General features: G+C 34.8%; 1 protein-coding gene across 1 annotated transcript in view; it reads left to right on the top strand.

Moving 5' to 3' along the window:
• ATR (ATR checkpoint kinase) overlaps positions 1–25,602 on the top strand; it is a 102,853-nt gene that overhangs the window by 43,615 nt on the left and 33,636 nt on the right. The window contains exons 22-34 of the mRNA XM_007446982.1: positions 699–905; positions 1,989–2,102; positions 6,541–6,656; positions 10,520–10,640; positions 12,000–12,137; positions 12,964–13,174; positions 15,217–15,395; positions 17,249–17,413; positions 18,719–18,810; positions 21,230–21,321; positions 21,558–21,735; positions 22,920–23,099; positions 23,542–23,701. Of these exons, the coding sequence (XP_007447044.1) occupies positions 699–905; positions 1,989–2,102; positions 6,541–6,656; positions 10,520–10,640; positions 12,000–12,137; positions 12,964–13,174; positions 15,217–15,395; positions 17,249–17,413; positions 18,719–18,810; positions 21,230–21,321; positions 21,558–21,735; positions 22,920–23,099; positions 23,542–23,701 (1,953 nt within the window). The remainder of the gene's footprint in view (positions 1–698; positions 906–1,988; positions 2,103–6,540; positions 6,657–10,519; positions 10,641–11,999; positions 12,138–12,963; positions 13,175–15,216; positions 15,396–17,248; positions 17,414–18,718; positions 18,811–21,229; positions 21,322–21,557; positions 21,736–22,919; positions 23,100–23,541; positions 23,702–25,602) is intronic.

Consider the following 25,602-nt stretch of genomic DNA (forward strand, 5'->3'; position numbering starts at 1 on the left):
CTAAATCTAACTGGCTTGAGAATAGTCATTTCTTATGCCTAACAGTTTTTCATTACAGCATCCTCAGTAGATAGATGAAAAAAGATTACTTGAACCAACATATTTTTTCATAAAGCCTACCTCTTTCTTCCTACGTCTTTTTTTTTAAATCATCCCCACAGGACTCTTTTCCCATATCTTTTTCTCCTGTACTAGCTTTTTATACACTCCTCAGTTTTCTTATTTTAATTAATAGCTCTTCCTTATTGACTTATTTACTAAAATATCTATTATCCTTGAAAAGATACTCTGAGCTCTTTTTCATCTTCATTTCTTCTTTACCTTGTACACATATTTGTTATTGTACATATTGTATGATATTTTATCTGTTTGTTTGCATGTTTATTTTCCCTTTAGATTATAAACTCATTGAGATAAGACTATGTCTTATTTCTGTATACTGATGTAATAATACTCAGTAACTTTATTTAATGGATTAATGATTAAAACTTTTAAGCACACTTAATGATTCTAATCCCACAGAACATATTGTGGACTATATTATGTGAACTCAGCAAAAACTAGGTGAAAAGACTAAAGATATAGTAATTTAATTTTGTCAATATTTGTCAGGTATTCCTTAATATTTTTAAGCTTTCTTGTTAGGACAATATACTAGTTTGTAGAAGTTATATATAAACTTTCTACTTTTATTTTAGGAAAAACTGATCAGATATGCAACAGATAGTGAAACAGTGGAACCTGTTATTTCACAGTTGGTGACAGTGCTTTTGAAAGGTTGCCAAGATGCAAACTCTCAAGCTCGGTTACTCTGTGGGGAATGCTTAGGGGAATTGGGAGCAATAGATCCAGGTCGGCTTGATTTCTCAACCACTGAAACCCAAGGAAAAGATTTTACATTTGTGGTAAGTTCTGGTAATTTGGAATGACCAGAAGAGTTCACTGTCCTAATGGGGTTTCTATATTGCATTTACAAGAAACTATTCAGGTTATCCTTAGTGACAGCTTGATCTAAACTAGACAATTTAGGTAATTTCTGAGTTTATTCCTTAATACTATTGCAGAGACCTTTAGCCAAAAACTATAAAGTTGGAGTCCAGTCTAGTGTGCTATGTTCTTTTAAATAAGCTTTCTAGGGACTTCCCTGGTGGCACAGTGGTTAAGCATCTGCCTGCCAATGCAGGGGGCACAGGTTCAATCCCTGGTCGGGGAAGATCCCACATGCTGTGGAGCAACTAAGCCCGTGCGCCACAACTACTGAGGCTGCGTGCCACAACTGAAGCCCCCACGCCTAGAGCCCGTGATCTGCAACAAGAGAAGCCACCGCAATGAGAAGCCCACGCACCACAGCGAAGACCCAACGCAGCCAAAAATAAATAAAAAACAAAAACAAAAAATAAATAAATAAGCTTTCTAACCTAATCATGACAGATACTTAAAATCTGATTAATTATTTAAATTTTACTATTTAAACACAATTGCTAAGTGTCTCCATGGGAAACTGATTCCCAGGGTGTTTTAATAGTGTGTATATAAAAATATTTCCATAGTCAAATGAGTGTGGGAAATCTTGTAAAACAAAATTAAACAGAACTTTTAATATATTGGGGAACGTTATGAATCTCCTAGAGAAGAGCGTGTGAAAATTATTTTTTGGAGCTTCTCAGTTGACCAAGGTTCTACAGAATGCAAGTTAGGAAATTCTATACATACAATTTTCTTTCTAAGAGTTAAAAAGCAAATTGCTGGATTTATGTAAAAGTTGAATGAGTCTAACACTTTATAAATGGTCTGAAAAGCCTTAGATTTGGCTTCTTAGCTACAGATTATATTTTAGTCTTGGTACCAAACTTTGTTTAAACCTTACTGAGCTTTCCTTTTCTAAGTTAAATTGACTTAGGCGACTAAGTTAAATTCACCATGGAATGAGGTATAGTTTAAGAAAATTTATACAAATTAGCCTGTAATTTTTTCTTGTTCTTATTGAGACTGGAGTAGAAGATGCAAACTTTGCCTATGGATTATTGATGGAACTAACAAGAGCTTACCTCGCATACGCAGATAACAGCCGAGCTCAAGATTCAGCTGCTTATGCCATTCAGGTAAGAGTGTATATAAACATTACTGGCTTTATGTTATTAAGTTCTAGTAAGAAAGTTGTAAATTCTATGCTTTAGAAACTCTTATTTTTTTTTTGACTGTCATTTTTATTATCAAAGTAGTACAAGTTCTTAACAAAAATTTCAAAGAGTACACAAATGTACCCTCCTAACAGATTATTATATGTACTTTGAAGTTTTTTCTGTGTATATACAAATATATATGTTTTCTCCACCAAACAAGCAGATCATAGTACTTGATTTTCTTCTGTGCTTAATAGTCTTATCTTGTGTAATTTTCCATGTCAGTACATATATCTCTAATTCATTCTTTTCAATGACTTAATATTCAATATGAACGTGCTGTAATTTGTTTAAGAAATTTATTTAACACATTTAGGTTGTGTTTAATGTTTTGTTTTTACAAAAAAATGATTTTGAAAACATGCATAATTTCTAAGTACTTGAGTGAATATATCAATAATATAAACATCCAGAAATTAAAATGTCTCAGAGCAGATACAGAGTTTACATTTGATAGATTTTATCAAAAAAGTTTCACCAGTTTATATTCCCTTGACAAACCTGCCCTTAATTAAAATTTTAAGTCTTTGCCGATGTGACAAATAAAAAATGATATTTATTAATTTACATTTAATTATGAGAGAGGTGTAACATCTTTATATATTTATTGCTTTTTTGTGAATTTTCTCTACATGATCTTTTCCCATTTTTTCCTTGGTATTGGTCTTTTTTTTAACTGATTTTTTTTTTTTTTAAGATGCTGGGGGTAGGAGTTTATTTATTTATTATTTTTGCTGTGTTAGGTCTTCGTTTCTGTGTGAGGGCTTTCTCTAGTTGTGGCAAGCGGGGGCCACTCTTCATCGCAGTGTGCAGGCCTCTCACTATCGTGGCCTCTCCTGTTGCGGAGCACAGACTCCAGACGCGCAGGCTCAGTAGTTGTGGCTCATGAGCCTAGTTGTTCATGGGATCCTCCCAGACCAGGGCTTGAACCCATATCCTCCTATTCAGGTTATCCTTAATACTATTGCAGAGACCTTTAGCCAAAAACTATAAAGTTGGAGTCCAGTCTAGTGTGCTATGTTCTTTTAAATAAGCTTTCTAGGGACTTCCCTGGTGGCACAGTGGTTAAGCATCTGCCTGCCAATGCAGGGGGCACAGGTTCAATCCCTGGTCGGGGAAGATCCCACATGCTGTGGAGCAACTAAGCCCGTGCGCCACAACTACTGAGGCTGCATGCCACAACTGAAGCCCTGGGATGTGGGATCCTCCCAGACCAGGGCTTGAACCCGTATCCCCTGCATTAGCAGGCAGATTCTCAACCACTGCGCCACCAGGGAAGCCCTTGACTGATTTTTTAAGACCTATTTGGATGTAGTGGAAATTAACCCTATGTCTACCATACGTGTAATAAATATTTTTCCAGTTTGACTTTTTTTGCTCCTTTTCATGATATTTTTTTTAATTAAAAGATTTTTTTATTTTGTTAGATGTTCAGGTCTGAAATTCATGGTTAGAGGTATGATTTAAACATATTTGGAAGTTTTCATAGTTCATTGTAGAGATGGCATTTACAACTGTGATTCTGGATGGGATGATCAAGAGAGGGAGTATGTATAGATTAAAAGGTTCTAATAATTGAGACCTGGATAATGAGAGCTCAGTGAGAAGAGGGAAAAAGTAAGAAAACTGAGAAGGAGCTACCAATAAGGTAGGAGAATATGGTGTTCTGGAAGACAAAGTGTTTCAGGAAGTATGGAGTGATCCAAATGCTGATCATAGGTTTGATAATTTCAGGGTTGAGAATTGACCATTGGCTGTATTAACATAAAGGTCATTGGTGACCTTGACAAGAGCAGTTTCAGTGTAGTTTAGAAAGCCTCATTAGAGTATTTTTAAGAACATGTGGGAAGAGAGGAATTAGAGAAATTACAGAAACTCTTTTGAGGAGTGTTGCTATCAAGGAGAGCGGAAGAATGAGATAGTAGCTGGGAGGAAAGGGCGTAAAGATGGCAAAAAAACAACATGTTTATCTGTTGCTTGGGAACAGTTCAGCGGGAGGAGAATAGCGTTGTTGTATAAGAGAATTGGTATAATACTATTTTAAATAGGTAAAGAGATGCGGAATATAGTGTACCAGTGGAAAGAGTAGGCTAATTAAAAACAAACACAATTTGGGACTTCCCTGGTGGTCCAGGGGTTAAGACTGCACACTCCCAATGCAGGGTGCCTGGGTTTGATCCCTGGGCAGGGAACTAGAGCCTGCATGCCGCAACTAAGACCTGGCACAGCCCCCCCAAAAAAAAAAATTTAAAAAGAAAAAGAAACAAACAAAGGACTTTCCTCGTGGAGCAGTGTTTAAGAATCCGCCTGCCAGTGCAGGGGACACAGGTTTGAGCCCTGGTCCGGGAAGATCCCACATGCTGCAGAGCAACTAGGCCCATGCACCACAGCTACTGAGCCTGTGCTCTAGAGCCCGTGAGCCACAACTACTGAGCCCATGCGCCACAACTACTGAAGCCCACGTACCTAGAGCCCGTGCTTTGCAAAAAGAGAAACCTCCACAATGAGAAGCCTGTGCACCTTTGGTAGTGTATATATGTCCATGCCACTCTCTCACTTCGTCCCAGCTTACCCTTCCCCCTCCAGCCGCATAGCACAGGGAGATCAGCTTGGTGCCTTGTGACCACCTAGAGGGGTGGGATAGGGAGGGTGGGAGGGAGACGCAAGAGAGAGGAGATGTGGGGATATATGTATATGTATAGCTGATTCACTTTGTTATAAAGCAGAAACTAACACACCATTGTAAAGCAATTATACTCCAATAAAGATGTTAAAAAAAAAAGAAGCTTGCTCACTGCAGCAAAAAGTAGCCCCAGCTCGCCACAACTAGAGAAAGCCCACGCACAGCAACGAAGACCCAACGCGGCCGTAAATTAACTAATTAATTAAAAAATAAAACATACAATTGTGACTCATTAAATTAGAGTAAGTTAAAAAGAAAAAAACAATTCATCTGTAGTAACAAAAGAGAAAGCAGAGCATATAAGCAATGATACTGATATTGCCAGGCTGGGGAGATATTAGCATGGAAGTCGTGGAGATCTCTTGTGATTGCTTGTTTTCTCAGTGAAATATGAAGCAATATCTACAACTCTAAGTATATTAGTGTTTTTTGTTTTTTCTTCCAATTTTATTGAGATATAATTGACATACAGAGCTGTCTAAGTTTAAGACGTGTAGCATAATGATTTGACTTACATCGTGAAATGATTATCACAATAAGTTCAGTGAACATCCATTATCTCATATAGATACAAAATTAAATTTTAAAAAAGATATTCTTCCTTGTGATTAGAACTCTTGGGATTTATTCTCTTAACTTTCATATATAACATATAGCAGTGTTAATTAATATTTATCATGTTGTACATTACATCCCTAGTATTTATTTATAACTGGAAGTTTGTACCTTTTGACTGCCTTTATCTAATTCCCCTCCCCTAACATTAAAAGTATAAATGGTCCCAAGACCAAAAAGTTAGCGGATTGCTGATTTACTAAGTCTGTTATTGGAGGTTGATTATGAGGACTTCTGTAGCCAGAGTGACTTTGCAAACATCAGAAAAAGCTGGCTTCAAACAAAATTTTAATAACATTTTAAAGTTAAATGAAAATGTTTTGAATATTTCTGTATTTGAACTTTCATAAACTTCCTTACTTTTATTTAAAAATGCTAAATATAAGTATAAAGTACATGTTCTATTAGACAGTATTTATACTTTATAATTATTAGGAATACATCTATTGCATGTGGTCCTTTTCAGTGAAATTAGAAAGAAAGAATAGTAGATGATGGGAGATATAATACCCTAACATATTTGTCTTGTTTTAAAGATTGATATTGGAGACAAAGATTTTTTTTTTTTCTTTATAAAATCCCACTTGTTTTATTTTCGGGAAAGTAAAATATAACCATTTCATTGATAGACTTGAATATTAAATTGGTCTTTAACATTTGCATCTTATTTTCAGAATTTTAAGCTCAGTACTTTATATATAGAATTTGAGATATATTGAATTTTTGAACTATTTTGGATTTGTAGTTACATTCATTAAAATTCAGAAAAGGTCAAATTCTACAAATATAGAAAATTCCAATTTTTTCCTCCAAATAGCTTAGTCATTTGTTTCAATACATGTTATGTACAGCACAGAAATTGCATGTTCAAATATTACCACAGCTTTGTGACCTTGAGTAAGTCACCTAAATGGTTTTAAGCATTGAGACAACTCCAAAATTTTATCATTTTATGTATTTTTCTATGTATTTTTATGGCTGTAATGTGAAGAATGTTGATGGATGTAAAGGTTTATCTGTTTCATTGACGATTTACAATGGTAAAATATGTATTTGTAGGAGTTACTTTCTATTTATGACTGTAGAGAGATGCAGACCGATGGCCCAGGTCACCAATTGTGGAGGAGATTTCCCGAGCATGTTCGGGAAATACTGGAACCTCATCTAAATACTAGGTCTGTAGACTCATTAAAACTATTTTCATAAAATTGTTTTTAACTTTATAAACTAAATGTTATTTTTGGTATAACTTTTTAGCATTAAAAGTATTTTTAGTATGTTCTAATGTGTTTTGCACTAAGATTTATGCTTATAATATTGTCAAAATGAGAAGTATAGTCTGCTCATTGTTTAAATTCTGTAACTTTATTTAGTATTTAGACAAATTCAGTGAAGCTGAAAGGATTGATTTTTTTTTTTAATTCAACTGTCAGTAGTACTTTGAAAAATCTACTTTAAATTGAATGTGAGTTGAAACTTTTGATAGGTCTAATTAACACAGAAATTTAAGAATTTAAAGCTAGTCCCAAAGCCTTTAGTAATCCCAGTTAGAGATTAGAGATTTTTAGCCCTACCAATTTCTCCTCATGAAAATATTTTCTCCTTCTACTTTTAAAAAAAGTATTTTCTACCTTTTTTTCCTCCCCATTTTAATAACTTTGTTAGAACTGATTGAAGGCCATAAATAATTTTTAGTTAGAAACTTTAATTTTAGGTAGTCTAAGTCACAAGCTTATTGGGTATGTGACCTTGCATAAATTTAGTTTTTGAGCCTTGGTAGACATGTAGTAAAATTCTTTATAAACGCCCTTAAGTATGCATACTTATTTGCTAGATACCCTTTAATATTTAGAAACCTTTTAAACATCATTTTATTTCTTAGGAAGAGCATTGTTTAAAGATGTAAAATAAATGTTTGTGTTTTCTTTTTTGAGGATTCCATACTTCTCCATTTCTTTATCTATATTTTATAGCACATATAAATGCTTAAGAGTTTCTGTGATCTCGTGGAAAGTTTATGGTTTTTAGAGTCATGTAGACCGAAATTTGAATCTTTTTTTTTTGCGGTACGCGGGCCTCTCACTGTTGTGGCCTCTCCCCTTGCGGAGCACGGGCTCCGGACGCGCAGGCTCAGTGGCCATGGCTCATGGGCCTAAGCCGCTCTGCGGCATGTGGGATCTTCCCGGATCGGGGCACGAACCCGTGTCCCCTGCATTGGCAGGCGGACTCTCAACCACTGCGCCACCAGGGAAGCCCCGAAATTTGAATCTTTTTTTTTTGCGGTACGCGGGCCTCTCACTGTTGTGGCCTCTCCCCTTGCGGAGCACGGGCTCCGGACGCGCAGGCTCAGTGGCCATGGCTCATGGGCCTAAGCCGCTCTGCGGCATGTGGGATCTTCCCGGATCGGGGCACGAACCCGTGTCCCCTGCATTGGCAGGCGGACTCTCAACCACTGCGCCACCAGGGAAGCCCCGAAATTTGAATCTTGACTCTGCATTTGCTCACTCTAAAAATCTTGGGCAATTTACTTAATATTTCCAAGTCTCAGTTTTTTTCATCTTGAAAATGTGGATAGCTTTACTTACATTATATGATTGTTAGGAATAGAGGAGATAATGTTAAAAAGTACCTAGCAGAGTGCCTGACATTTGACTTAGACTCAATAATAAATGCTTATTCAATGTCAGCTTGTTGAATTTTGCTTTTTTTTGGAAGGGGTAGTATGGCTATTCCCTACTTCACGTGAAGTAGAAGCCACCATTTCTGCCCACTTATTATTCAATTTAGTATTTCTTAAGAAGCCAACATTTTCTGCCAACTTCTTGTTCTTTCATAAGAATATTTAAGTGGTCATTTATAAGAGTGATCTTAGCAAAGCAATGAGAATTCTTATGATCCTTCCACTTTTATATCTCGGAGTTTGAAGGAACCTCTCAGATGGTCCCTCAATGGTAGAAATTAGATTTATCTAGCTGGAATCTGCTCATTGAAATCACCACCTCATAAATGTAAGAAGTCAATAGAGAGCAATATTAATGGAATTGACTCACATTTGTATGAAACACCCAAGATACCAGGTTAGCCTGTTAGGGCAGTTTTATAGCTTGGACTGCTTGATATTTTCTCCACAGGGCCTAGGAGAAATAAAAGACTTCCTAAAACCATATCTTTGTTTTTGCTGCTTTAAAGTTACACTCCTACTCTCCTTTAATTTATTTTTTTTTCACTTGGGCTGTTTATACGCAGTCACTAAACCTAGATCAAAGGGATGGCTATGTTTGGGAGATTTGATTTTTAGACCTAGATAGATCAACTACAGTTCAAAATTGCCACAGAAATAATTTTAGGAGAAAATATCAGGATGTGTCTTGACAGAACCTGACTTGTACCCCAATATCAGTAGTTTTCTAACTAAGTTCACCATAAAACTTGGTAAAATCATCTAGAGAATTCATGAAGATTCAAAATAGTGATGGTTAACTGAGAGATTATTGGATTTTTCAGTTTTTAGCAATTTGTGATACAGTGAAACATATAATGTTTGCTGAGAACCTTGAGTATAGGGCATTAATTATATTTGTCATTTCCTAACCTTGCATTGGTGATTAAAAAGGAACCCACTCACCTCAAAAAATTGCTGTACACATGGGTAAAATGAGACCTATTTGAACATGTTTAAGTGTTAACACTGAGGAGCAAATAGAAAGGATCATGTTGAAGTTATTGATATAATAGAGACCCCGAGGGGCATCCAAAATGGTAACCATATATCTAATGGGAGATTAGATTAGAGGAAGTGAAATCTCTTTCTCTGTAATAGGGGAAGATAAAATAATGGATGGAACTCAGCAAATTTTACAGATTTAGCTGTGGGATTGTGTTAATGGTTTCTTCTTTTTTTTTCTCCCATGAAGTAAGAAGTATAGGAGATGAGATTATTGGCTGAAAGTGTCAGTGGAGTTGGTATAGGTGATGTAAGGAGAGCGGTGATGATTTGAAATAGCCACTGTGGAAAGAGAAGAGAGAGCTGATAAGGAAAACTTAAAAGGATTTCTGGGCAGCGTAGAGGTCCATTGAGGTTGAAGACTAAGATATGTAGTAGTACTAATCTCATAAGCAATTTAGTGATTTTTCCTCTGTCAGTGCAGTGGCCTAGGTATCATTTCACTGAAGGCAGGCATTTAGACTGATCCAAGGTTGGGAGCTTGGTGGATGGGTACAACTGGTAAAGAAAATGTGGCAGTGGAGTGCGTACAGGATATTACCAAGAGAGTACTTGAAGCACCATGGAGACCAAGCTGGCTAGGGAGAGGTAATGAAAGGAGGGTATTATAGATCAGGAGAGTTTAGCAGAGTCAAGGGACAGAAGGTCTCAGTGAGAGAACAGATGTGTCAGAGTAACTGAGCAAAAGAACTGGAACTTTGGGAAACTGGCCATAAAGTGAGGTCTAAATAGTACATTTTGGAAGTGAAGAACTTTCTCTGTATTGGCAAGGGAGTCCCGATAAAGAAGTAAAGGGGAAAGTCATTGAGAAGTTTTCATTTTGACTAGATGGTCCAGCCAGACATTGAAGTCACTCAGGATGATAAAACTTGATGAAGAAAGAAAATGCAGAGCAATTTACTAAATTTATCAGTGAGTTTGGTAATCAGTGGGTTTGGTAGATGCCCATAATGAGGAGTAGACAATAGTATATATACCTGGGTGGCTTGAACCTCAAAGGAACAGATCTTTCTTGTACAGTGATGGGGTTGGAAGGATCTGAAAGGAGCATTGAGGAAGGGAGGAAGCAGACTTAAATCCTTTGAAGTACTTGGGGTGTGCGTGAATGACCTACTGCCCTGCCATTAAGAAGGCTTTAGGGAAAGTAGTGTCTTTAGCCAGATTTCAGTAAAGGCAAGGCAGTAGTGGGGTAGTCAGTGAAAGAGTTGATGTAGTTTTTTATGCTTTCTTTACTAAAGTTCTAAACAGATGGATATATATATTTTTTTATATTATAAAAATATATTCTTTTTTTAATAATTTTTTAAATTACAGATATAAGAGTTCGCAGAAGTCAACAGATTGGTCTGGAGTAAAGAAGCCAATTTACTTAAGTAAATTAGGTAATAACTTTGCAGAATGGTCAGCATCTTGGGCAGGTTATCTTATAACAAAGGTAAGAACTCTGTTCAGAATTTTTAACTGAACAGAAATTGTAAAGGAAACGAGAGCATCTATCTGAATGCATAGTACACACAGTAGGAATTGTAATATTTGTGCTGATATAGAAGTTTTCATAGGAAATGTTTACTACTAGAGAGTAACAATTTCTCTGTTGTTACTAGTAACAGTTTCTGAGTAAGAAGGTAGTTGTTTTATCAAGCAAATTACTATGTTCTTCATGTGTTTGTAAAATGTCTATTATGTCTGTTCATTTAAGGTTGTAAAATAATACTGTTTAAAAGGATATAAATGCTTTATCAGACTTTTTTACATAATAAAAAGATTTCTTAGGTAATAAAAAGATAATATTATCCCTTAGTGGCTACTTCTAAAAGAGGATACATTATCTGAACTCCCTCCAAAATAAAAGTAGAGGTTTTTTAAAAAAGAAATTTCATGGAAAAATAGAGGTATATTTCTGATGTTTTCCTAATATGAAATTTTTACATACCTGACAAACAAAAAGGTACCGTGTGTTCACCCAAAATGTTTAAGGTGTATTTAAATTTCACAACTTTTGTTTTTAATTCATATTTCTATTAGTGTTTTAAAATATTACTATAATAATTTGTACCTGGTAATTTCAAGAAAGTGTCTCTCGTTTTTTAATGAACATACTGAAAATATAATATGTGAAATATTAAATTAATACTCTTTCATTACTTTCAGCTATGGAATATTTTATTTAGTTGTAGTTTAGTTTGTTTTTTTTTTTAAGTGAAGGATTTGTATTTGAAGAAGAAAAAACCTTTAAATTTTTATAAGAGAACAGTAATGTTGGTAAATTGAAGGTTAGATTATACCAATAAAATTTGACTCTAACACCAAGTAATTTAATTTTTTTATTTCTTTCATTTTCTTTCCTATAGTTAATCACTGTTTATTACTTAATAAAAATGTGATCTTGTACTTAATGTGCTGGCCCAGAGAATACCTTCTGGTTACTTTCCTCATCTATGTGCTCAAGGAATAAATATACTAAATTTAATGTTAGCTAAGTAAAATATACTGTATTTAGGGAATTTAATCTGTAACAAAACGTGATTCATTTTAAAATGAACTGTAAGGGGAAAAGACCATTTTTGCTGAGATAGTCGGCAGCCCAGGTAGCTACATTGCCTGTAGGGGTCTTAGCAGTTCAGGCACTTGACCAGAGGGATGGTGATCTGAAATCCTCCCTGCTTTGAGTGCATTTCTCCATAGAATACCCACTCTGCAATGTTAAATTAGCTCACATGTTGTTCTTTGGCATTAATCAAAAGAATAAAATGAATAAAACTACTTACTCTCTCTAAACCATTGGAGTTTATAGGTACGGCATGATCTTGCCAGTAAAATCTTCACCTGCTGTAGCATTATGATGAAGCATGATTTCAAGGTGACCATCTATCTTCTTCCACATATTCTAGTGTATGTTTTGTTGGGTTGTAATCAAGAAGATCAGCAGGAGGTAAGAAATATCATTTTATTTGGTTTCTGTTTGTCCAAACATTTATGCAATATAATTAGTATTAAAAAGGCTACATATTAGTCGGAAATGTAGATCAAGGTATGCTATAATATGTAAGTACATATGAAAATGCTTACAAAATCCTTTTTTTATACTTTTACTTATCAAAGAGTTATGTAATGCTTAGTTCATATCCTTTACCTATTTGTGGTTGTGTATGTGTGTGTCCTTTTTAAATAATTGGTTAGTTTGATATGTATTCTGGATACCAGTTTGTGCCAGTCATATCTCACAGAAATTCTTTCCAGTTAGTGATTTTCTTTTTAACTTTTGTTTATACCTTTTGCCATGCAGAAATTTTAAATATAAATGCCAAATTTATAAATCTTTTATAGCTTTTTAATTTAAACCTTTTATGTGATGCCTTCTCTTATCCAATGTCATGAACATATTTTCCTACTTTTTTTGATCCTTTTGTTTTAACATGCCCTTCAATTACTCTGAAATTGATTTTTACAGATACTGTGAGATATTGTTTAAAGTTTTATTTTCTACTAGTTAACAAGTAGTTTCATGATCATTTATTGAACAATCTAGAAGAATTTATAAATATTTTTATATTTACTCTCGTGACTCTTTTACAGTATATTTTTTAGGGAAACATTTTATTGGCTTAATTATAGATGAAAAAAATGATTTATTATTAATCTATGATGGATTTTTTCTTTTGAAAATTATTGCCTTAAAGTGGTTAGTCTTATATGTCAGGTAATAGTAAAATGATATTATGCAGACATATTATTCACCATAAAATGATTCTTCTTAGGTTTATGCAGAAATTATGGCAGTTCTAAAGCATGACGATCAGCATACCATAAATACCCAAGACAGTGCATCTGATCTGTGTCAGCTCAGTACACAGACTGTGTTCTCCATGCTTGACCATCTCACACAGTGGGCAAGGCACAAATTTCAGGCACTGAATGCTGAAAAATTTCCACAAGGCAAATCAAACAGAAATAAGGTGGACTCGATGAGTAAGTCATAACTTCTGTATACTTCCTTCTCTTAATTATTAACCAGTTAGCTCCTTTCTGTATCAGTTCTGTAATTTAAGCATTAGCTTTTAAAAGACCTGTGTTTTCTTGCATGCCTTTTTTTCCCCTTAAGATGGCCTTTTTACTGAGAAAGAGCAGTGAATTTTTAGTTAGAAAACCTCTCTTTAAATTCTTACTGTCACTTCCTTAAGCAAAATACATACCTAATTTTTCTTTGCATAAAATAGGGTTGATTTTATCTCCCTTAGAAGATTGAGGATTAATTGGGATGGTGATGATATAAATTGTTAAGTGCGTATATATATGAATAGTGAAGTGTTCTTTATACTTTTTCACTTATAAGATACTCTTTGCAGTCTTTTTCACATTTAAGTTTTAAATTTCAAAGAGTTTACTTTCATTCATTTGATGGCCTATTTTCTTTTCTTTTTTAAATTCATTTAATTCTTCTTATTCTTCTTTTCCCTTTCTCTGGTAGTGTTTGGTATCCAGCAGGCTCTCCAAATATGCTTAATATATGTTACTATACTACACTCTGCTACACCTACTATTGTGCTATTTCTTTCCCTGTGATATTACAACTCCCACAAAGGTGTCTAAAAGAGGAATCTCATTAGAGTTTAAAATGACACTTGCCCCTATGATACAAGCACTTGGTGAGAAGAATTATATTCATCAGACATTAATAGATACTCTTAATGTCTTTGAACTTTTGTGTTTTTCATTCTTGCAGCAAGTGGGTAAAGTATATGATACTTCTGCTTCTTGTATACTTTAGCCATTTTAGTGGGATCACATGATTTTCCCCCAAAGATTCGAGGCTAATTGGAAAAACTGACTAAGACCCTTAAAGAGGCCTTCACTTACACCAAGTTCTCAGTTTATGAGCATCTCCCTCTTGTTCCTATATGTGGAAGCACATACATTCCTGTTGTTAAGCACAACAGTTTGTTATTTTTCTAAGATTTTTTGGACTTGCAAATAATTATGTTTAGGGGAATGTTTTTCTCTGCAGTAAGACTAATTATTGATATATTTTACATTATTTCAACAATTGAATGTTTGTTTCTGTTTCTGCATGTGAAAATGATAACAAAAAAAACAAACGCAAACTCCGTTATTACCATTTCTTACTAACATAGTAATGAAAATTCTAGCTTTTAAGAGTAACATTTGTAATGTTTCAAAAGTACAATACTTTAACATTTCTCATAATTTGAAATGATTTGCAAATTTTGATGGAAGTAAAGAATTTATTTTAAATATAATTTCTTTTAAATTTACTATCTTGATTATGAAATTTATTTGTTTCCTGTTTTCTACATGCTGTTATGAGTCATTATTAAAATTTATAAGTTTTAACTAAGAATTCTTAAACTGGATAGTCCAGAAGTTTCTCAGTTAGGTCTTTTCTTAGACTCTTTAAAAAAATTACCATTTTAAAGTATTTGTGATTTTACTTGAAAGGTACTTTTACTTTTTCTTTCCATTGTATTAGTTAATATTGTATATATAGCAACACAGGAAAAAAATAGATTGTTAACAAAAAATTTTAAAATTAAAAAGAAGGCTATTTCTATAATTCTGCTTTTTTCCTACTAATAGCTATACTTTATCAATGTTTTTATAGTTATTAATAATAAATAACTCATCTTTGTATCTTTTGTATCATCTTTATATCTCCTCAACATTTAATATAAATTTACATTTAATTGTCACAACAAAATTGTAAGTAAGGCAAGACAGAAACTAATATTTCCCTTTTATAAATGAGGAAACAGAAGCTCAAATAAGTTAAATGACTGTTCAAGGCAAGATAAGTCATAATGGTGCTGTTGGAGCAGGAATCTTCTGAGCAATCTTCTTGTTGGTAGTTACATTCTAAGTAAGATACCCTAATACATTTAGATTAATTTATTTCATGAAATAAATTAAAAATAAATAAATTGAAATTTAAACGGATACTTCTAAAATTTCATCTTCTCAGTCTTTAATTACTCAATTATCTTTTTATAATCTAGTACCTACTGTGGATTATGAAGACTATCAGAGTGTAACTCGTTTTCTAGACCTCATACCTCAGGATACTCTGGCAGTAGCGTCCTTTCGCTCCAAAGCATACACACGAGCTGTAATGCACTTTGAATCATTTATTACAGAAAAGAAGCAAAATATTCAAGAGCATCTTGGATTTTTACAGGTTTGATATTAATATAGTGAACTTAATAATGACATTTAATATTGCCAGTCTTTTATGTTTAGATTGTTCATTTTATTGATTTAGACAATAATACTATGACTATGTAGGGAAGAAAAGAAAGTAAGGGCCAGTGGGCCTAATACAATGGATTAAATAAGAGGTCAAGATTGTTGGGCTTCTTTTCAGGTCAAAAAGCAGAGTGTGGTGAGAGAACTGGAAAATGAGTAGCTTGTTGTCTTTGGGTGATTAGTCATCTCCTGTCTTTTTCTCCCTTGTCTAGCTCTGAGTCTCTTGTTCATTGTTAAAGTCATTCCTTTACAAGGATGTTCAGCTCCCTCATCTTTCTCCCTCTGTGTTATATTCACTTTGTAAGACTCCAGTGCTGGATAAACTCACCCATCTGCTTTCCCAGTGTCTGCATGTAAGCAGCTGAACATCACTGGAGAAAAATCACACAATGGATTTTTAACTGGTTTTCCTTTCAACTCGTAATCGCAAACATCAGTGGGACTCTTTTACACTGCCTTCAGTCATTCTGTGTTTCTCTAGTAAAGACTACTTTTGCACTCTTCAAGATGACTATTACCTTCTCTTCATTTCTCTGCTTCCACCTTACTTACTCTGTTGAGATGATCTTGCTTCATTGTTCATTAGGAAAGTAGAAGCCAGATGTCTACCAAATCCGAAAATACATTGGCTTCTGTACCATATTCTCTTTCTTCCCTTCTCTTTTTCCTAAGGAAGGATCCCTTCCTGCCAAAATTCAGTTCTTCTACTTTTGTTCTTGATTTCAATCCTTCAGATATTCCTGCTTTCTCCAATATCATTAATTTTTCTTTCTCAACCAGAGTACATAGAGCATATAGACATGGCTCTGGTGTCGCCTGTAAAAAATCTTAATTTTTTTATAATTCCCTTGATCTTACAGTATCTTGTTCAGACACTTCCCATCTTTCTGTTTCCTTTCACAGTCAGTTTTTAAAAGAATTGCCCATCTTCTCTGTATTCCTTCTTTACTTCCCATTTACTCTTTGCCCGTTCCAACAGGAGTTCTTTCTCCATTGCACTGACTCTACTCTTGCTAAGAAAATTGGTGGCCTCCATGTTCCCAAATCCAATAAATGCTTCCCAGTCCTCATTTTCTTAATCTCATGGCATCATTTGACCACTTCTTTATTAAGGTATTTTCTTTTCTCTCACAACTTCTGGGATACCACATTCTCCAGGTTTCTTCAAATTACTCTGCTTTCTCCTCTCAGTTTCATTTGTTAGTTCTTCCTTGTCTATAAATATACAGATACTCTGATGTCCTTCCCCAGTCCTCTGTTCTTCTCTCCCTCTATTCATTTCCTAAATCATTTCATCCTTTCCGCTGCCATGTTTGTGCTAATTGCTCCCAAATTTTTATCTTCAGCCTGAATATATCCTTTGAACCCAGATTTAGTCTCTTGTGTTTCTTGAAAGCATCTCAATATGAATATATTAAAATGCTGTTTAAAATGTTTTTAAGTTTTAAAATGCAATAAAATACTTATAAAGTATACTCAACAGAATTTATTATATATTGGATTTTTAAAAGAGTTCAGGACTTTGAGGTTCTTTACAGCTCTCATTATCAATAACAATTACTAGTATAGATTTGTATTTAAGCGGAATATGAGTATATTTGAGTGGAACAGAATGCCTGGAAATAAGTTTGCAGTTTCACTGTGAATCTGTCTTGAAACAAATACATATTGTTGCTTTGAGAAAAAAATTCTTATATATTTTTTTACATAAACTGGTGGCTTTATAGTTTTATTTCCAGTTGTGTTTTTTTCCTCCCTTGATTGTTTTTTAATGATTGAACAAAGAAATTGTATGCTGCTATGCATGAACCAGATGGAGTGGCTGGAGTAAGCGCAATTCGAAAGGCAGAACCATCTCTAAAAGAACAGATCCTTGAGCATGAAAGCATCGGCTTACTGAGGGATGCCACTGCTTGTTATGACAGGGCTATTCAGTTAGAACCAGACCAGGTAAGAGATAAATGAAAGGCCTTGTAACAAAAAGATCTCTGAACTAGGAACTTTGGAAACCTTAATTTCAATACTGTCTCTATCAGGGTCACAGTGTGTCTGGAAAATATTTAACCATCTCTGAACTTGAGTTTTCTGATTGATAAAATTAGAGACATGCTAGAGGATCTCAGAGATCCCTTCCAATACCAAATTTCTGTAATCTTACAAATCTCCCAAATAAATGAGATTTACTGTGAAGTATACTTACATTAAACTCTATGTTCCATTACTCTAGAATTGATACAATTTTAGTTTGCTATTAAAAGTATAAGACTTGCATCAATTTTTAATAATAATAGTGATTCTCTACAGCCTAAGAAACTTTTTCAGATTACACATGACCCCTATCACCATCTGGGAATCTCTGAAATGGTCCCTTAGAATCACTGGGCTACAGTTGCTAACGGGGGAACGTTGCATATCTCATGTATGTTGGAACAGGAAAGGGATTTAGAATCATTGATTTATAATCTTGGCTTAGATCCTCTCTAATCTCGGGGTATTCCTTTTTGTCATAATTGACATGTTCATTTTCTCAGAAGTTCAGTGTGTAGGGCCTTTATTTTTCACAGGCTTGTTTTCAATTTTAAAGAATATTTCACGGGCTTCCCTGGTGGCGCAGTGGTTGAGAGTCCGCCTGCCGATGCAGGGGACACGGGTTCGTGACCCGGTCCGGGAAGATCCAACATGCCGCGGAGCGGCTGGGCCCGTGAGCCATGGCCGCTGAGCCTATGAGCCATGGCCGCTGAGCCTGCACATCCGGAGCCCTGTGCTCCAAACGCGAGAGGCCACAACAGTGAGAGGCCCGCGTACCGCAAAAAAAAAGAAAAAAGAATATTTCACAATCCTATTTAACTTTTCAGTTACTGAAGCCCAAAATCGATATTAATAATATTGTGACGTTTGAGTTTTAATTTTTACGTGAGAAATAATATGACAAATAATCTTTAAATGAAGTATTAAGGAGTACTTGTTACTTTTATATTTGATCTGAACCAAAAATCAGACCATATCTGGAAAAGATAATAAATGCAATCTGAGATTTTTTGTAGGTTGTCTCCATTAAAAAAAAAAACATTCAGATGTGTTTAGGACATCGGTAGAGGGCTCTGCCATATAGCCAAGCAAGTCAGTTGTTAAACTAAGAAAGGTAGGCTCAGTGAGGTAAATAGCATTTTTTAATGAATATCAGTTAAACACTTTTTGGTTCCTAAGATGTATTTGAAGTAACAGTTGCTATTTTAAATACTTTTAAATTTCCAGATCATTCACTATCATGGCGTAGTGAAGTCCATGTTAGGTCTTGGTCAGCTGTCTACTGTAATCACTCAGGTGAATGGAGTGCATGCTAACAGGTAATGTTTTTTAAAAGAATGATTTTCTTTTGTTGTTGGTTTGGAATGGGAAATTTTTAATTAATTAATTGGGTTGAAGTAATGTTTACTAAAGTAATGAAATCTTTTTTGTTTTCATGGTATTGGAGATAAACACCAAAAAATGATTTTTCCTGCTGTCTCTTAAGTCAATCTAGAACTTAACAGCTTATCTTCTATGCAAAGAGTCATCCTTGAATTTAATTTGCTTTATGACAGGAATCTGCAAGAATTCACCTAGTATTGGTGAAGCTCATATTAGTATTTCCGGAAGATATCTAACCTCTGCCTACATTATCAGCACCAGTTATTTTCTGTGCTGGGGAGAGGGAAACTTTGTGACTGAACTAAGGAATACCACTCTAGAATGTGTGGGTTGATTTTCTCCTAAAAGACTAGTAAAAATGAAAGTAGCCTTCCTTTCCTAAAGAAAATGGGTTTCTTATAGCAAACCAAACGATACCCCCCAAAAAAGTACTTACATGTGGCAGAGATTAAGACATGCATGGTTCTTCTAGTTTAGAGAATTACTAGGAAGGTTGGTTGTGCTCTTGAAAAAGCCTTGCTCCTTAATGTATTTACCAGACCCCAGCTGACTTTTCTGGACAGTGAGATCTGGTCAAAAGTGATGGGGTCTTAGTTTGCCAAAGAGCCCAGGCCACTGGTTTTAGTTAGTTCACGCTGAAAACAGCTCTTCTAAGTACAGTTTCTATAGATTCCAAACTGTGATTTTAAAGACCACTGTTGTACAGCGTCTGGGAGTAGAGAAGCTCGGTGTTAGTTGGATGGTTAGTGGATTTATGAAATGATGAAAGAAGCTTTACAGAAGCAAGGAAAGATTCGTGTATGCTTTAGGTATGTTTCTCCAGATTAATTGAGAGACCTTGTGAATAAAGGGGTTGCAGAAATTTGGGAAAGTTTGTTTTGGCTCAAGCCGAGGTGTCATGTTTCTTTATGATCTTTGGATCTGGGATACATAGAGCCTCCTGATCCTTCGAGTTGTGGAAAGGCAAGTTTCAATATTCAAATAAGGATACTGTATCCTTGAAGCAAATGGTCATTGAGGGGACGAGTTTTCTTTGGGGAGAATATTTGCATTTAAACAAATATTTCTCCAAAATTATTGACTGTGCTTAACCTACACAATCATTTTTTAAATACATTTATGGAAGTAAGTTCTCACAGCCTGATCCTCATTGCCAATTTGGTACTTCTTGGTGTGATATATCCCCTCTGGAGAGCAACTCCTGCTAATTCTACTCAGATTTGTATCCTAAAATTTTGATACTTTGGCATCGAGTGATAAACTAGTGAAGTTATTCAAAGTTAGACTTTTGAAAATTATATTTCTGTTGTATTTCTTTTAGCTTTGTTCTAAATTGTTCTTGGTGGTATTTAGACATTAGAGAATATTCGATATTTATGCTACTACTTTAGTTTTTTTTAATAAAAATTAATTGACTCATTTGTTATGTTTTCTTTATGTGTTTTTACTACAGAAAGAACAAGGAGGGCTTTTAAGGGCATTGATCCCAGCCTCCCTGAGTCTGTTACCTTATTTATAGTATGTGTACCTTTCGTATTATTAGGTAATTAAATAGAAAAATGTGCCTAGCTGAGGGTCTAGTATATAGCAGGTATTCAAATGATATGATTTAATAAAGAAGAAACATGAGGAAGTATGGCTTCTTCTATACAGTCATGATCTTAAACACCACTAGCCATCTTAGTGTCACATAAGTAGGATACTTAGAAAAAATAATTACCTATATAATGCTGCTTTTAAAAACCCCAATTTTAAAGTAACTGAAAATAATTTAAGAATAGGTATGTATTTTAGGTAGCTGATTTTGTATCCTTTGTCATACTATTGACACATAATTTGTAACATTGTTATGCCTTTATTATTAAGTGTCCTGTGTACCCCAGTACTCAACCTACCCCACCAACTTCTATGTTTTTTGTCTTAAATTTAATTCAAAATACCAAGTTATTAGAATTGCTTACCTCTGAATGCATGTATGTTCAGTTGGCTCTTTTTTCTCCCTGCTCTTTGTTCAAGTTAAGCATGCAACTCATTTTACAACTGCTCTTTGTAATTATCCAGACATTAATTCTGCTCTAATATATGACAAATTTGTCCAGAAAAAGGGCATTTTTAAATGGCTGTATCAGAAGTAATTATTGAAAAAAATGTTTTGGGGGACTGGAAACATTAAAATTTGGGGGATTGTTTTGGATAGAGATAATTATTTTGTACCTACATACAAAATACAATACCATACAAATACAATGAATAGAGCAGTAAATAACTACAATAAATAGAGTATCTAAACCAATGAAAAAATCTCTAAATGCCACTTTAAATAAATGTTTAAGTGATACGTATTTCTTTTAACAGGTCTGAATGGACAGATGAATTAAACACATACAGAGTGGAAGCAGCTTGGAAATTGTCACAGTGGGATTTGGTAGAAAACTATTTGGCAGCAGGTAAAATTGCTTCTTAAAATATAAGCAGTTTTAATATGCCATAAATATTTAGACTTAAGTAGCTAAGCAACATTCGTAATTAATCTCTCAGCTTGTTTTATGATTGCCTTGTTTAAGTTCAAAGTGGAATGAAACTATCTGTTCCGAATTTCTGTTGACCATTTTATCAAATGAAATAAAGCTTGTTCTGGGATCCAGCTATCATGGCATGCCTTGACTCTTCATTTGTTTTTCAGATGGGAAATCTACAACATGGAGTGTCAGACTGGGACAGTTATTATTATCAGCTAAAAAAAAAGATATCACAGCTTTTTATGACACATTGAAACTAGTGAGAGCAGAACAAATTGTACCTCTTTCAGCTGCAAGCTTTGAAAGAGGCTCTTACCAACGAGGATATGAATATATTGTGAGGTATTTTGAGGTTTCCATTTTTTATATTCCTGGTCTGTAGGTGTCATATGACAGGCTTGGAATTTTGTGCTCGCTAAATAAGTGATAGTGTGTTTGGTGTTACGCAGAGCTCACAAAATGGCTTTTTTCATTTTTTTACCTTACAATCACCCTATCTATAGTTTTTAAAAAATGTTCTAACATACATCCTTTTCATTAGAAAGGCAATTATGAGACTTCTAAAAAATAGCAAAAATATCTTACATTTGTCTTGTTGTGATGTCATAGTTTATTTTCTATATAACCTAAATAACTAGACGTCTACTCTGCCTGGCACATTGGTGCTCAGTACTTGTTGGTTCCCTTTCCTTTTTCTCTTTGAGAAATGCATTTGACATGTCCCACTCCCCCCTCAAATGTAGGTACTACATTACTCACAAGTAATATTAATATTACTCACAAGTAATATTAATTTTTAGAGGTAAGGAAGAAAATGATGGAAAACATTTTAGGTCTGTTAGTTTACCTGAAGAAAAGAATAAAACATATGTTGTAATTGAACAACAGTAAATTAAAAAGAAAAATACGCTATTTTTTAAATTATATTTTGTATCAGCCCCTTTGGTAACAGCTTAATGAAACCAGAGATTGGACCACTGAGATTAATTCAGTTATGTAGCTACTCAACTGCATGCTTGAACACTGGGTTATAGACATGGGAAAAAGTTAATTTGAATGTTTCACAAATGTTTCCATCAGCCTTAGGAAAAAAAAAATTAAAATTGCATTCATTTCACAGTTTTTTACTGGCATCTACTATGCCAGGTCCTCTTACAATAGCACCAGCAACATATACAAATATTTACATTGATTTATATTTTCTTTTATCTTTATACAGGTGGTAAAGTCTGGCTTTCATACATTTGAATTTAGTTTTATATACCCTTCTCCAATTTAATTAGAGGGGTCTAGGGATCATAGCAAAGCACTAACTATTCAAATCAACATAAATTAGTATTTATACCCAATTTGAAAAGTTTTAAATGTTACTGTTTATATACCAAGAATATATATTGGTTAAAGTTCTTCCAAAGAAAACTGCACATTTCATATTCTTCACAGTTAATTTCAAGTACATGCTTTATATGTCGGATTAATATGGCTGACTATGATAACATATTAACATAGGCTCTATCTGTCTTCAGGTTGCACATGTTGTGTGAGTTGGAGCATAGCGTCAAACCAGTTTTTCACCAGTCTCCAGGTGACAGTACTCAAGAAGATTCACTAAATTGGGTAGCTCGACTAGAAATGACCCAGAATTCCTACAGAGCAAAGGAGCCCATACTGGCTCTCCGGAGAGCTTTATTAAGCCTCAACAAAAGGTTTTACACACTTTTTTTTTGCATGTCAGTTATTATGAATTCAGTATTATATTTGCATATTACTTGGGAGTATTTATCTTTCCTAATTTTCTCTCTGAATCTGTATTTTTCTATTGTCAGTTGTCAAGTCTACACTATATAGTTAAAATGAGCCTAGAACTTAAAAATTACTTTTATGTGCAATATATCATTTTTTTAATGTTGAAAACGTATCTGGGGGAGGTACAGATATAAGTCAATAGTAAGGTCTTCATAGGCTTGTAATTGATAACAATGGAGAACTCTAAGAAAATTAAAATTAGTTTTTTAACAAATAAATATACTTTGATTCCTTTGAAAAGATATATTGAGAAGGTTCCATGTTGGGAAGAGATATTCTAATTAAGCTGTTGAATATACTTAAAAATGCTCTTTCCCCCCCGATTTTGTCACATTCCTTTAGACCAGATTACAAAGAAATGGTTGGAGAATGCTGGCTACAGAGTGCCAGAGTAGCTCGAAAGGCTGGTCACCACCAGACAGCCTACAATGCTCTCCTTAATGCTGGAGAATCACGACTTGCTGAACTGTATGTGGAAAGGGCAAAGTGGCTGTGGTCCAAGGTAATGGCCAAGGGGATGTCATCGTACGTACTTCCATCATACGTACTTCCTACAAAGGCATGACAGAGATTAGATCCCTAATCTAAATTCAGAACCTTCTTTTTCTGTCACCTTTCTGCATCATTTATCTACTATCATCTGGAAGAAACTTCCTTCTATCCAGAAGTCCCCAGTTCTTTCTGTTTTCATCTGTCTTCCATTTTTTTCTTGAGGGAAATGACCAATTTTTACTTTGTTTTTATCATATATATATATATACATGAGTGCACTCAAGAAATGTTTAGGTGAACATAACCCTGTCCTTACTACATTCTTGGCAGATAATTAGTTTTGTGTAGACTTGCCACTGTTGCTGTAAAGATCCACTTCTAATCTAGCCTGTCAGAAAGGGCTTAGCTTCAGAACAAACGTCCTCAGCAATCCTCAGATTAAAGCTACAGTTATAAGAAGGGGGCTTTAAAATATACAAACTCCTTGAAAAGCTCATGCCACAGATTTAAAGGACTCTTACTTTCATGTCTCCCCATGCTTGCCACCAATCTAGAATGAGTAGTAGGCATAGCATGTTCTGAAATTGACGGTTAGCAACTATAGTTGGTGCCATCTGTGATTAAACCAACTTTTATGGTGGCTAAGAAAGGACAGGGGAGGAGATGTTTCCTGGATGGGAGATGAAAGTAACAATTCAGCCTGCATTAGTCAGGTCATTTTCAGAGCTAGTGCTAGAACATGTATGTATTGTAGTACCTTAAATTCAGTATGCTCAAAATGCAATTCATCGTGTAAAATTCACTGCCTGTTTCTCCTCCCATATTCCTTATTTTTCTGAGTAGGACTCTATCACATCCTCTCATTTATGACAGTAATCTGGGCATCATCTTGAACTTCTTCCTCTCCCTCACTTTCCACATCAAGTTGGACACTAAATTGACCTTAGAAATATCTTTTGAATCCTCTCCCTCTTATTTATCTTTGCTGCTTTCCTTCATGCCCTTAGCATTTACACCCTCTCGCAATATTAACAGTTTTTTTTGAGGTCTCACCATTTCTTGGTGTTCATTACTGTGGTCTGTCATCTTTCTAAAATGTACACTGAATCATGTCACTCCCCCAGTTAAAATCCTTCAGAGTTATTCTTCATGGCTTTAGGATTAAGTCAGAACTTTAGAAAGTACACAAGGCCCTTTCTCATCAAGTCTCAGCCTACCTCTTCAGATTCAGTTGTCACAAACCCTTTAGTCTTCACAAACCCTTTATCTCACAAACCCTTTAATCTTCAACTAAAACCAGACTACTTGCCTTTTTCTCAACTAAAATTATTATTCCTTCTACCAAGAGTGTCCTTCACTGAATTCTTTGCCAGGAAAATTTCTACTCATTTTTTAAGACCTAATTTAGATTTTCCTCATGTGATTACTTTGCCTGACCACTGCTCAACTCCATTTTCCTATATCTTCAGGTAGATTTAGCAGACTGTCTTCTCTTTCCTACATAATATGCATGTATATTCTTCTGTTAATAACACTTAGCACATTGTGTTGTTGTTTTATAGTTTATTTCCTCACTTGACCATGAACTTTTTTGTTTTTCTTCGGTACGCGGGCCTCTCACTGTTGTGGCCTCTCCCGTTGCGGAGCACAGGCTCCGGACGCACAGGCTCAGTGGCCATGGCTCACGGGCCCAGCTGCTCCGCGGCATGTGGGATCCTCCCAGACCGGGGCACGAACCCACGTCCACTGCATCGGCAGGCGGACTCTAACCACTGCGCCACCAGGGAAACCCATACTGTGAACTTTTTTAAGCTAGAGATTTTGACATATTTATGTTTGTTTATCCCTAATCATCTACATATATCTTCAGTTCCCTGCACTTTGACTGACTGTAAAAAACAAGTGAATGAA

Source organism: Lipotes vexillifer, unplaced genomic scaffold (genome assembly GCF_000442215.2).
Source record: "Lipotes vexillifer unplaced genomic scaffold, Lipotes_vexillifer_v1.1 scaffold40, whole genome shotgun sequence".
NCBI classification, from domain to species: Eukaryota; Metazoa; Chordata; class Mammalia; order Artiodactyla; family Lipotidae; genus Lipotes; species Lipotes vexillifer.